The sequence below is a fragment of the Dermacentor andersoni genome, chromosome 5 (genome assembly GCF_023375885.2).
Source record: "Dermacentor andersoni chromosome 5, qqDerAnde1_hic_scaffold, whole genome shotgun sequence".
NCBI lineage: Eukaryota > Metazoa > Arthropoda > Arachnida > Ixodida > Ixodidae > Dermacentor > Dermacentor andersoni.
The window spans coordinates 48,807,910-48,821,712 of record NC_092818.1 but is presented as its reverse complement, the minus strand read 5'-3'; the positions used below and the strand labels follow the sequence as shown (position 1 = coordinate 48,821,712).

Below are 13,803 nucleotides of genomic sequence, written 5' to 3'. Positions count from 1 at the left end.
TCCTTCTCGATTCGCCCTCGCTATCTTTCCCTCGCACCCATAGCATAAGGCGCGCGGCCGAAATGCTATCGCACTTGGACTTTATACGGAACCTCACGCCAATGACGACGGCGGAAATTCGCCTTCAGTGTTCCTGTAATTGATATCGCAATAAAATAAATTGTTTTGAACTGACTCATTATACGGCCAACCAATTTATGCAAGAACGGCGTCGCGGTTGGGAGTGTTGCGTGCGCACCTGGAATTCCCACTGAGAAGGCATCACTTCGGCGTTTGTGCCAGCTATCTTGACGCCAGCGTAGAGGCAGGCCCTGTAGTGCGCCTCCACCACATCCCGACCGTAGACGCGGTCCGCCCCGACGCCGCAGTAGTAAGGTCCCTGAGGTCCCGGGAACCCTTGCTTGGGCCACCGGTAGGGCCGGCCGTCGATGTCGAGAAGAGTGTACTCCTGCTCGATGCCAAACCACGGCTTCTGGTCCTTGCACCGATCCATCGCCAACTTGCATACGTGCCGCTTGTTCGATTCTACGTTCAAGAGAATAAGGGTTGAATTACATACCATGGGCTCATTCGGTTTTTCAAGCCATAAGTCACCCTGCCGCTGAAATACAATTTAAAAAAACGTTGCAGATACGTTTTTAAAATTCGGTAGACATATAGCTTTCAAGTATTGTTCACAAAAAACAAAAAAAAGGACAGTGGGCCGTTATACGAGTTTTAAAGCGAAGTAGCCCCAAATGGGACTCTATCCCACATCTCCTTCGCACGGAGTCAAAGTTCGGCTTCCACCTGTGCCAGGCTTCTTAAGTCTATGTTCATTTAGGTATTGATACCTATTTCTAAGCTACAATAAAAAAAACTCAATTTTAAATATAGATAAAAAGAATCGAGGTCATCGCTATTAGAAAAGTATCTTAGATGTACCGCCCGATTAACTGTATATTTGGTCTTAGTGTATATGTAAGCTTAAACTTACTTACAGGGGTGTTGTAGACATAAGATCTACCATCATTTATTTCAGGGCACATCTGGAAGAAAAAAATTACGACACAGCGAAAGACCAACTAAATCTGTACGATGTGATCGCACATTGAACCTACACACCTAACCTAACCTAACCTAACCAAAAGGTTGCTTTTTGTCTTCCTTGATATCTATATATGATAGTCGTGCGGGATGTTCAGCGTGCGCTAGAAAACATGTCAGAGGGGCATTCCAACAGCTGAGGTCAAAAATGAAATAGAGTTCGAAGACACAATGTAGCCCATCAGATTTTCGGCCGCAGCGGTCACATTACAAAAGTGGTCGGACTCAAATAATGCGCGTCCACCCATAAATGGGCGCCCTTGAAAGAATTTCAGATTGCCAAAACTAGTGAGCAGCCCTGTATAACGGCATTTATCTTAGCCGAGGTTAAGCTTTTTTGAGGGTATAATATACAAAAAATTACTTTAAGTAGCCTCACTTGAGCGTGAATATTGAAGAAGAGTAGCAAATGCTAATCAAACACACACACAAAAAAAAGCACTGGCGACACTCGCCAATACATAGTATGCACGTACGTCATTCAATGTTACTCCGCGACTTCCCGTTTACGGCACGCGCCATCTTGGGGAACCTATAGGCCTATGCGCGCGCCTGTTGATAAGGTACCCCAAGATGGCGGAAGGTAGAGGAAGCAGCGGATGTGACGTCACGTGCATACTATATATATTTGTACTGTCGGAAAGGGTGAGTTCTACACTGTGTTTCAGTAGTTCGGTGCAGCACTGTGGAAGCGACAGGTTTCTTAGACCATTCAGGACTGGAGAAGCAGTTCGAGTACTCTATAATTTCTTGTCGGTGAAGGCCGCCACTGTGTCTGTGGCGCAAGCGGAACGTGTGTTCGTGTAAACGGCTATCGGATCGGACTGTTGTGTCAGCCCGACTTCTAAATCGACCCGCCTGCGTCGACCTCTACGGCTGCAGAATGAATGAGTGCAATAAGCTTTCCCCTCCACTTGAGCTGATTGAGAAAGTAGCGTTGGTTTTATTTGTCAACTACATATTTTTTTTCTCGTGGTAGAAGACAATCAGCAACCTTTTTTTGAAACACGCATACCCTTTTTTTCTAACCACAAACGCATTTAACATTTTGTAAGCAGAAAGCTGTGAAATTATGCCATGGTCGACCATCGGGTACAGTTCGCGTAAGTACGTTCCACCGCTCACCATGGGGTGTGTGGTCGTGCTTGTAGGTCTCGCACAGCACCAACTTGTTGGGTCCGCCGAGGAACGGGTCCCGAAACAGTGCCACCGGGTAGAGATGGACGTCCGAGTTCTTCCCCTCGGCCTGGCCCGTGCTCGACCCGTCGAAGTTCCAGATGGGCAAGTCTGTAGATGCGGTCAGATTTAGGTGAAGAACGCACCTTTCAAATACCTCATTTTACGTACCCGTCGCAAGGTATTTGATAATATGGCGTTTCTCTACTGGGCATGAGGTCGTTCATTTGAATCCAGGGCTTAGTCGAATCCCGGCCGCCAATACGAATGCCGGCCGTGGTGGCCGTCATTTATGGCACGTTTAGGTTATAACATCCCCTCCACCTTCCCCCCCCCCCTCGCTACGACGAGCTTGACAGCCAAAATTTGGTTCGAGGCTGAAAACTATGCATAGTTGAGCAAATCAAACGCTTTAGCAACCGCGCTTCTTCTTACGTTCGCTTTGAATCTTTAACGTAATTAAAACTTTTTGTTTAACTGTATCCTTCTCTCTGTGCGAATTCCGCAGTTCAAACAGCAAGAGTTGGCGTGAGAAGTAGTGCCACGTTCTCATTTGTCTATCATTTACGAAAAATAAACTGTTCACTAATGCTTCCATTGTTCCGAAAGATACTTGCCTAGGATTTTTTTCCGGCAGTTGTCTATTGCTGCCTTATTTTTCCCGCAAAGTCTTTTGTCGCTAGGCTTATTTGCATAAGGCTCATGACATATACAGCTTTACTTCACCGTACCAACCTAAGCTGAAACATTACCAAACACTGATATGTTCTTTTCAGTAACATCTGTGTGGAAGTCAGTGTTATACTTGTTCTGTGAATATTTCTGACGTTTCTTTCTTTAGCTATCATGGCAAACGTATTTATAAAAGAGAATTGGAACACGTTTGAATTGGTGTTCCTTAAAATATGTAGAAATGAAATAACAATTCTATCTTGCGCTATATTTAGTGTCTTAGCGAAGGCAGATAACCTTTATTTACTTCGGTTTGTCGGTTACTTCGATTGAATTCTTGGGTTTGTCGTTATCGTCCTCATTAAGTCGTTGCTTTTACCACGTAAACAAACAAACAAACATTTAAAGGCCTTTGTACAGCTTTTGCGTTATAGAGATTGTCGCCAACATGTGGTCCCTCAGCTTAACTCGACGATTTGGTTAGTCGTTTGGCTATACTTTGTACTGTTTGTTCTAGGCTTCACGCGGGCACTTCACTATAGGCTTTATGTGAGTTGGCCCAAAGTTTCCTTTTTTTATGTAGGGGGGGGGGGGGGGGGGGCGCTGCTTTTGTAGGCTGTTATGTGCAGGCTGCAAATGTACGGTAAGCGGTCAAATGTTCCGCATTATCTTTTCTTGCACCCTAGTACTAAGTGACCATAGAATATATAGAAAAAAAAGAGACCGCTGACTTGGGTAACTTTGCATAATGACGGCTCAGTTTACAGCACAGCTGTTTTTTACGAGCAGTGCATTAAAAATTGCAGATACGTGCAACTAAGTTAACGCCATACTTTTAAACGTTCATTACGAAAAAAAAAAAAAAACAAACGGGCGTCCGTCCAGTCTTTTCTACCTGTCTTGTTTTTTTTTCCTCTTTATTTTCCCGTAATGAAGCCATACCAACAAGCTCAAGTTCAGACTTTTTTAAGACGTTGCCTACATATGAAAACGTTGATCCCTAGTTTGGAAATTTTTACGGACGCGCATTGGCCATAGTATTCTACCATTCTCGCCGCATTCGATAGCGGTGGCCCTTAGGGCTTCCAGCGTAGCGAAATAAATAATGTGCCATCTGTTAAACGCACCATAACAAAGACAATTAGACCTTCGAAAAGTGGTGGAATGCTTTAATCTCACCGCCGATCGATAAGTTTAGTGCGACCCCTGGTTTGGGCCAGGAGCAGCTCGTAGACGACAAACGCCGCGCGCACGTTTGCGCCTAGACGTGTCCTCTGATATAATATGGCCTATAATATGACGATAACGGCTGTCGCAATAGCCGGTTATTCGCAATAGCCGGTTTGTTCACGCATAGTGAAAGCAGCGAACGGCATCCAAAATGGCGCCAAACTGCGAGATTGCCCGCCTAATGTTACGTAGCCACTTAATTCTAAGCGGCTTACAGGGCTCGCGCAAATAAATATTTTGCTCTCGGCACAAATCGGGAGCCACTGCCGGCAGTTGTCGCTACATTTAGAAGGTCTAGCGACTTTAACCTATAAGGCTCCAGAACGCTTGTATAATAATCGTACACGCCGCATTCATCCCACACATGTTCAACATTGCACGCGCGTCGCCCATAAGCTGTCCCTTGTTTTCGTGAAATATAAACAGCAGGACTTGCTTATTGCTTCGAAGACACCGCGGGCGTCTCGTATAACGCACGAAAATAAGTAGGATAGACGCATATTGCCGTTTATGAGCAGATGACCAGTCAAGCTACCGGTATTTCTCAGTGCGGATGAGAGAAATGCGAACTGTGGTAGCGTGTCCGTCTAAATTGAAGCCTGAATATTTTCAACAGTTTTTCTATGCAGCGAGTGTCAAATTTGCTCGTCCATTTCCCCGTGCATTACTCGCGAAATTGCAGGCATTTATGCGTGAGGCATGAAGGCCATTTGTTTGTTTTGAAAACATTCAATTAGACGTCTCGTACGTTGTGCCATTCTAAAAGCGGCTTTTTTCATGTCGCTTTAGTAGGCATACAAGACCAAGGACCGGAAGCTTTTTGGGATTGGAGGTTGAGACAAGCGCAAAATGTTCATAGGCTGCTTCCTCATGACGTCAGCTGGCTGCGAGCCGGCTGTTTCATTGTGGAAAGGAGGAACCCATTTCTCGCGATGAGGTCGAACTATCTTCGCGTTTTTCTTGTTAACTACCCCCCTTCGCGTATAATAACCGAGCACGGCGTACATGTCCAAGTTCCGCGCACTACCCGCTGTATTTGTTTAGCCAACGAACTCGAAAGGTGGCTCATGCACCCTTTAAACGCATACTAGAAATGACCTAAAACTAATTATTGTCCACTAGTCATACTAAGTACTTGATGGGGAGACGCGTATTCAAAAGTTCGGTCTCCTTTTGTTAACACTGGTTATTTCCTCCGCTGTTAAGCTTCACTGCTAAACAACGCTCGGAATCAGAGCCAAATTCTTGCCAACAGGGGCACGCCGAGGATTTATTCATTTGTTTAGCACCGAATCATTATTCGATTGGTTGATCCAGTATGCTTCAGTCTTTGTTGCAAACATCTGTTGCCAACTTTTGCTGCTTGAACTTCTGTTGCAAACGCAGACTGGTATAGTCAACGAGCAAATCATTTTTTTCTTTTGCAGCACACATTTCATTCATTTGTCATGAGCAACAATGCCATTGCTTATTTCCATTAGTTGCGCACAAATTCGTCTTAATTCGTTAGTGAATCCAGCATTCGCAAGTGCTTCACTTAGTACTGAACTTTGTTTCACGCGCATGACTCATTCGAACACAATGTTCCATAAACCAGTGCTCACCAGAAATACGCATACCGACGGTACTGCATTCTGTTTCCCGCAATTTATCCGCGCACGATTTATGCACTAACTGATCCCTGAGAATATCGCTGCCCCCCTTGGTAAGAAATAAAGGCTTTGTGCCAATTTTGATTTGAGGTGTAGGTGGCATACTTTTGTGTTTTCCATTTATCTAATATTTGCAAACATTACAGACACTATTTTGACTATTCCGCACCTAAAGCGAATATAAAACTTTTGTGGTGATAAGTAGACGGTTATTATTACGCCACAAATGCTACTCGCCCTTTGTGATTATGCATTCATCAAGGCATATATGAATGTTTAACTATATGCCTGCAAATTTATTGTAATGCACTCGAACCGCAACTTCTGCCGTGGTGCGGTACGAGTGCAAGGAGCCATATTGATAAAGGTTTGCCTTTGTATCTGCGATTTGCCGTTGACTTACCGCAATCGCTAGTAATATCACCAGTATCATTACTGCTTGGAATTTTTCTCACATGCAATTTTACCATGCATAATGCTTCTGCATATGGTCCAACGCAGCTGACCCGTAAATTTGTATTCTACTAAACGTGCAATTTCCGCAGTCTGTATGAAACGTACCGCTTTAGGACAGACAGTTTGCTAGTGTTTTAAAATTGATTGTTATATAGTGTGAACCAAAAACACACTCTGGTGCTCAAGAGGAAACCCCAGGGAAACGCTTTGGAACTCAATCGGAACACTTTGATGCACAGAAGGAATACGGCCCGTATTAAAAACACTTTTGCGCTAAAATTGTAAGTATGAAAAAAATTCTCCCCTATCCTGCTGCTTGACATGTTATTAATGAAAACGGTCAGCCGATGGCAAAGCGCACATAGGAAAGAAGGTATTCGTGATTACGGCCCCAGGGTAATACGATCACTACTACTGGATGTATGAGACACTTCATGCAATTATTTTAATACCTAAAATGGCACGCTTAGTTTCATTCATGTATAAAAGAAAAGACGAAGAAAAATGCTGTGAACAAACAATTAACCGTTCAGTAAGACAATTACAGACTAAAGAGTTTCAAGCTTTGGATGTGCGCTATATTGTGCATTATTTTATGTGTTTTCATTAGTGCATGCTTGTAAAACCACTAATAACCGCGTAATCCTCACCTTTCACGTTTTGAGGTTCAAATTCGACGGTTCTTGTTTTGCAGCGCAGATTCTGTCCGCTGCCGTCGATCCATATATAGGTGCACTGAATTTCGTTGTTGGGCTGGGGCAGACTCAGGTACTTGGATAGTAGCGCTTGGTTGCTTGTGTAGGTAGGTATTAGCGGAGTCATTGCAATTTCCTGTGAATATAACCGGCATGAAGTTTGTGATAGCGCCCTAAATAAAACCAATCGTTATGGTTATCTAGTATTGGGCTATGTTCCAGCAAATCAAAACGTTTTTATTAGTTTCTACAGAGCGCCTTCGAAGAAAAACAAAGAATGCTACAGAAATTCTGAGAATTCCCTGCCAATCGTAAGCATTGTTTGGCTCGGCTGTTACTTCTATTTTGCTTACTTATTTAGCTAGGTTATCCATGTCTTCCCATCACTGCCAATCATCTGCCAAGACGCTATTATAACAATTACATGTGGTAACTTCTTCATTTCCTTTTTTTTGTTACACCCTTGACGCCACCACGGCGCCGTAACCAGTGTTTTATTTTTCTAACGCTACCAATCACCTGCTACCAAATTATTATGACCGATTACGTGTCTTAACTTCCTTACCTTCCTTTTTTGTCACGACCTTGATACAGCGACGGTGACGTAGCTGTGTGCGTGTGCGCGCGTGTGTGTGTGTGTGTGTGTGTGTGTGCGTGTGTGTGTGCGTGTGTGCGTGTGTGCGTGTGTGTGTGTGTGTGCGTGTGTGCGTGTGTGTGTGCGTGTGTGCGTGTGTGTGTGTGTGTGTGCGTGTGTGCGTGTGTGCGTGTGTGTGTGTGTGTGTGTGCGTGTGTGCGTGTGTGTGTGCGTGTGTGCGTGTGCGTGTGTGTGTGTGTGTGTGTGTGTGTGTGTGTGTGTGTGTGTGTGTGTGTGTGTGTGTGTGTGTGTGTGCGTGTGCGCGCGCGTGTGTGTGCGCGCGAGCGCGTGTGTGTGTGCGTGTGTGGCTCAGACATCTGCCTGCCACTCTGTGGTCCATCGTATCGAATCCCAGTCTGAAGTATTCTTTTTCGTTTAGTTTTCTAATGCTACCAATCATCTCCTATGTTATTCTACTATAACGAGTACACATGTTAACTTTCCCAATCATGCATTTATTCTGCAGACATAAGACGTCACGGGACGGACAGCTTTAGCTCGGATACTCACCAACGAATGCTTACGCAATAGTAATTGGGTAAAAAGAAAGCGCAGGCAATAGTCCATCGTTTCTCAGGATTATTGCCAATGTTTTCATCCTTCCACATATCCTAGATTGCCATACGCATATCCATATACAAAGGAACTCCTAGATTTTCATAAGATGTGCTGCCGTCGTCGCAGTGCAATGAATGTGGTGTTACGCGCCTGGGCTTGAGGTCGAGGGTTCGATCCTGGCCAGTACGGCCGCATTTCGACGGGGGCAAAAGGTAAAAACGCGAGGTTACTTATATTTAAGGGCACATTAAAGAACCCACAATTGTCTACATTATTATGTGGTCCTACGCTGCCGCGTAATTCACAATCAAGATGTGTTTTTGTCGCGGGAAAACATAGAAATAGATTATTATTTTTATTCATAAATTGGTTCCTAAATCAATGGCCCAATAACTGTCACCGGATGTAGTTCATTGTCGAAGAAAATAAGTTTTCATGAAGCCTGTAATAGGCGGGAAGCTTCATAAAAGGAGAAAAAAAATCTCTCGTCGACCTAGAGGTAACATGGAGCGACCAGAAAAAAAATAGAGAGAAAATTCTGCAGTTTTATTAGGAAGAAAGATTAACAGTTCAAACTGGTGGTGTCTGCTTCCACCCACCACCAGGAATAATCACTCGTGTTTCATTTCTCCACCTCTAAAACAGCTTGGGTGAGCTAATTCCTCAAGACTGGCGGGTAGTGCAATCTTAGCAATTAATATGGTAATCTTGCCGGGGCTTTGTGTTGCGAAAATATATATGTAGGCAGAAAAACGGCTTTACGTGACTTTAGGCTAAGGTTCGATGCTGCCATACTAAACGTCTTTCGTTATTCATTAATTGTGCCTTGTCACTGTCGTTTCAGTGAGTCGTTTGAATTTCAATATGAGGCAGAATCTGCTTTAAGAGTTTGGTTCAGCAGAGCCATACCATAGCCTAAAGTATTATTACCTGAATTTTATTTTTTATTATACAAGATAACATTGAAAATGCTATGTGCATAAAGGAAGTGGTAGTTTCGCCCGAAAATTTTGCGATGTGTCGATTACGATGGCAAATTAGTAGACAGCCATCCAGACTAAGGATAGTTGTTTTATCGGGCGTATAAACTCGTAAACACTCGCTACTAATTAAATTAACAAGCATGGTGTCTACGCGCACAGGCTAACATGCAAAGGTCACATTCGATGACCGTGGACACTCGCAGTTTAAACGCTGGCGTGAGGAAACGCGACAACAGCAGCGAGCGAAGTGACCTTCGTGCTGTCTATCGCTTCAACGTAAACGGAGCGGTGAGAACACAGCACACGCAAAGCTGCGAGCCATCGGCGCACGTCGACTCTGCCCCCAATACTTTCAAAATAAAGCTCGCGCGACCGCGGCTTACGTAGTTGCTGCTGAAGCAAAACGCCACCCCCTGCCTCCTCTCCTCCCGGGTCCCTTGCGCGCCACGGAAGACGGCGCGCTTCCTCCCCGCTTTCCCCCATTGCGCACGCGACATTTAGCCGCCGATCGTCGGCCCACCACCGCATGCTATCACTCGGATATACAGCCTACGGCGCACGGTGACGGGGTTATCACCCTTGGACTAAATACGGAACATCACGCAGAGCACGACGGCAACGCCGAGGGCAGGAATGCGCCTGGAGTGTCCATATAGTTGCTAGCGCAATAAAACACTTTCATGTAAGGTCAAAACAACAAGAACTGGTTGGACGCCATTTGCCTGCCAGGGGTAAATTCATAGGTTTGTTACCGAAAAACTGGCGTCTAGCAGAATGCAACGCCCTTCCTATCCGCCTGCTTTTCTCAGTTTGCTTCATCTCACTTAAAAGTGGAACTACCTAGCATCCTAAAGCAACCTCTAAAGGAGCTTATGGTACTTAAATGCCGACTGCAAACCGTGAAACTGAGCGGATGAAGCCGCGCCATTTCCGTCAAAATTTCAGCGTGGTTGGACACTCAGTGCGTAGACTCGCATTAACAGAGATAATGAAAGGCTGATGTGTGGTCACGATCTAGCGTTCTCTCGCCTAAAGACATCAAAAAGAGCGAAAAGTTTGACTGGTGGAATATTTCTTGGTCCGAATTTTCAATCGATTAGCGCATAAACGTCGATAAAGTATGCGGCGAGAAAACACAAACGTATCTTCTGTCTGGCTTCCTTTGTCACATCCAAGGTGCATGCTTGTAAAACCTGCAAGTTTCCACCAACTAGACAAGCAACATGTTCTAGTATTCGTTCACTGTGTAAATGTTTAGCCCATACGTTAGCACGAACTGAAAATTTCAGAATGTCTTCGCATATTTTAGCCTCTTTTGTTGAGACAAGTTGTCGTGAATCATTGCGGTCGGTGTGTCTGTGGTTTATCCCAAATTAAATATACCGTGATGCTTTGTTATATTATTATAATATATTGTGGGGTTAAATGTGCCAAAACCACTTTCTCATTATGAGGAACGCCGTAGCGGAGGACTCCGGAAATTTAGACCAGCTGGGGTTCTGTAACGTGCACCTAAATCTAAGTACACGGGTGTTTTCGCATTTCGCCCCAGTCTAAATGCGGCCGCCGTGGCCGGGATTCAATCCCGCGACCTCGTGCTCAGCAGCCCAACTCCATAGCCACTGAGCAAGCACGGCGGATGATGCTTCATTGAAGAACTATGAAGTGGTCCTGAGCAAAGCCTGTGCAAACCTGATGAGGCCGCATTTAGCTAGTGCTGGAACTTGAAGCGCGTCTCATTTTGCGTCTTTTCCAGCTTAACAACACTCTGATCACTGTAGGACTGGCGTATCCCTGTTCCAATAGCGTTAATTGCTAATCATGGTTAAGATTCATATTAATGACATCAAGAATTTGACGGAATGTGGGTGCAAGATTGTTATTGAAAGATGAGGTCACTGCTCAAATCAAAACAAAACGAATAAAGAGACAAACCCATAGCACTTTTCATTAGAGTTTCAAGTTTCATTACAACCCCTTCATTGCAAATTACCCGCCGTGGTTGCTCACTGGCTATGATGTTGGGCTGCCGAGCACGAGGTCGCGGGGTCGAATCCCGGCCACGGCGGCCGCATTTCGATGGGGGCGTAATGCGAAAATACCCGTGTACTTAGACTTAAGTGCACGTTAATGAATCCCGGTGGTCTAAATTTCCAGTGTCCCCAACTACGCTGTGCCTCATAATCAGAGATCGGTTTTGGCACGTAAAACCCCATAATTTCATTTTTAATTCTTTTTTCATTGCAAATCGCGATGTTGTAAACAAGGATTCCGCATGGTTCTCGAAATGTCAAGAAGTGCGTCGTTTCAACGTGGCATATGACCCAAAGGGTTCACAAACCCCCTAGTTAATAACGCTAGCACAGTTTAAGCCCATGAAGCATTTGAAAAGATTGTTCGCGTTCATTCGGCACGAAAGGTTGACCATTTATCGCCAGATAAGGAAAACAAAACTTCGCAAGTTTGTGTTTGATGCAGAAACAGCAGCGCGTGTACGTTAGTCTAACCGCATTCAAGTACGTACAGACACTGTCAAAGGAAATGGCATTACCGCCAGCTGGATCGGAAACCTCAGAGCGACATTGTCATCTGTCGTTTGTTCTGGCCGAGTAGCCCATCAACATTTAGACGGCACGCTTTGGTATTGCATAAGGGTAATCTATTGCTATATTTATATTTCATATGCTTTATTATCTATTTAAATATGACAACGGTATGCAGAAGTTAAGTTGTATGTATCCCCCAACGCCCAGAAATAACTACGAATCCATTACTACCTTGAGCCACTCTAACGGCAGTGTTCTCGTTTAGTACACTAGGCACCGCTATTCAGTTCTTTATAAAACAGATGTCATTACAGATAATCACCATTACGTGGACCCCCAAACTACGATGGTGTCTAGTATTATTCTGAGCTTGTAAATACGTCCAATAAATGTACCCAAGCATCGAGTTAGCCCCATGCCTATGGCATTGCGCGGCTGAGTTCGAGTTGAGGGATTCAATGCCGGCCATGGCGAGCGTATTCTGATACGGGCCAAAGGCCAGAACGTTCGTTTTCAGGTAACCGTTGAAGAGCCCCACGGGGACAAAATTTTTGCGGACCCCCCCCCCCCCTCCCCCCCCCCCCCCAGTACACCATGCTTCATAAACACATTGTGGTTATGACGTGTAATAGCTTAAAATGTGTTAAATTTGTCATAAGCGTTCCTGTTTTACTCTTAGTTTAGATTAGGCATCCTCATTGAATCCTCAACGCTGTTGAATACTTTATTGCGAGCGTAACGCCTAACGCAAATTTGTAGCAACTAACGGATGGCAGTGTGCAGGTGAGCAGTGTGCAGTGTGCAGTGTGCAGTGTGCAGTGAGCTGAGTGGTAGCGTTCGTATGCTAGCCTAGTCGGCTAGCATACGAACGCTACCACACAGCCCAGGTGGCAGAGGCGGTGGCAACACCAGCACCGAAATAAAAAAAAGTTACCTGTGCTTTGGGCGGACTGTCAGAACGTGAGAGCGTGAGGCGTGCACTCTTGGGCGTTTCGTACCAGGTCGCTACTTTTACGAGTTTCTCCGGAGTGCCCCCGCGCGAGTTGCCCATCACCCGCCGCTCATCGCGGCTACCATTTCCTCTTCCTCATCAACTACGCACCACCGGCCGCGCTGTTACAGCTGCTTTCGTTATGCTGACATCGCATGACTCGTACCCACTGTCTCAGAATGGTGAAAAATTGGGAGGTGAAAACGGAGAAGGGAGAGGTTGTTCAATACCGATAATTTGCCAAAAGTTACTGCACACGTCGCAATTAAAGAACTTGGTAATGTATGCATCCAAGAAAGAGGTAACAGCTTACTAAGGTAGGCTTTTAATATTTGCAAACTTGTCTTATGGAAGAAATTGAACTGGTGCCCTTCAGGTTATTTGCCAAGTCATATTCTATAACAAAGCTGACGTTTTCAGACCTTTTTGATAAAAACAAATCGCCTACTGCAGAGGTGGAAGAACACCGTATAGATTAAAATATTTTATGTTTTCTAAAATAACAGCACGTATAATTGCTGTCTGCAAGCTTACAGAAGTATCAAAGTGCTGACATAAAATTGCTGAGATGGGGGGGATTCCTTTCTAGAGAGGACAAATATAGGAATTGTTTTAACATGTCAGTTGTTTGAAGCAGGGGGAAGCGAAAAGAAAATATTGACGTTAGGCGAAGTCTCTTACCTCAACTTATCCTTCTTCGACAAACAACGATACCTTCCCAGCTGATCACCAAGAGGCGCGGAGGGTACTGAGCCGGTCTTATTTATACGAGCGTTCGCAGAGAGAGGGGAAAATATGAACAATTTGCTCGTTCCGTGTTTTACCGTTGAGCGCTTTCGTGTGCACGAATCGTGTGCCGGGAGATAATTCCTGGGTCCAGTTACCGTCCGACTGTCGTGTGTTTACATTTCTTTCCTCTTACGTCTGCCTTTCCCTTCCTTGCTCTGTCAGCCCACTCAGAACAATGGCGTGTCTTTTTTGTGACGCTGGTTGCAAGAGAGCAACCCCGCCCCCTTGCATCTGTGCAAAGCTGTCACTTGGTGAGGGGGAGAGGGGGAGGGGCGAGGTCGTGTGGCCGGAGGAGGCACGCGTGCTCAGGGTGAAAGTTGGCGTTGAGTGGCGAT

General features: G+C 45.1%; 1 protein-coding gene across 2 annotated transcripts in view; it reads right to left on the bottom strand.

Annotated features, from left to right (window-relative positions):
* The window catches only part of LOC126530312 (glutamine synthetase-like), a 20,212-nt gene extending 6,795 nt beyond the window's left edge, over positions 1-13,417 (bottom strand). Inside the window, exons 1-4 of one of the 2 annotated variants that reach the window (XM_050177632.3) lie at positions 13,361-13,417; positions 6,923-7,103; positions 2,212-2,373; positions 239-525 (exon numbers count right to left, since the gene is read on the bottom strand). In XM_050177632.3, coding sequence (XP_050033589.1) covers positions 239-525; positions 2,212-2,373; positions 6,923-7,094 — 621 coding nt within the window. In that variant the 5' untranslated portion in view covers positions 7,095-7,103; positions 13,361-13,417. Of the gene's footprint in view, positions 1-238; positions 526-2,211; positions 2,374-6,922; positions 7,104-12,622; positions 12,785-13,360 lie in introns of those variants that run through there. The other variant, XM_050177631.3, reaches the window with a different exon arrangement.
* Positions 13,418-13,803: the final 386 nt, after the last annotated feature.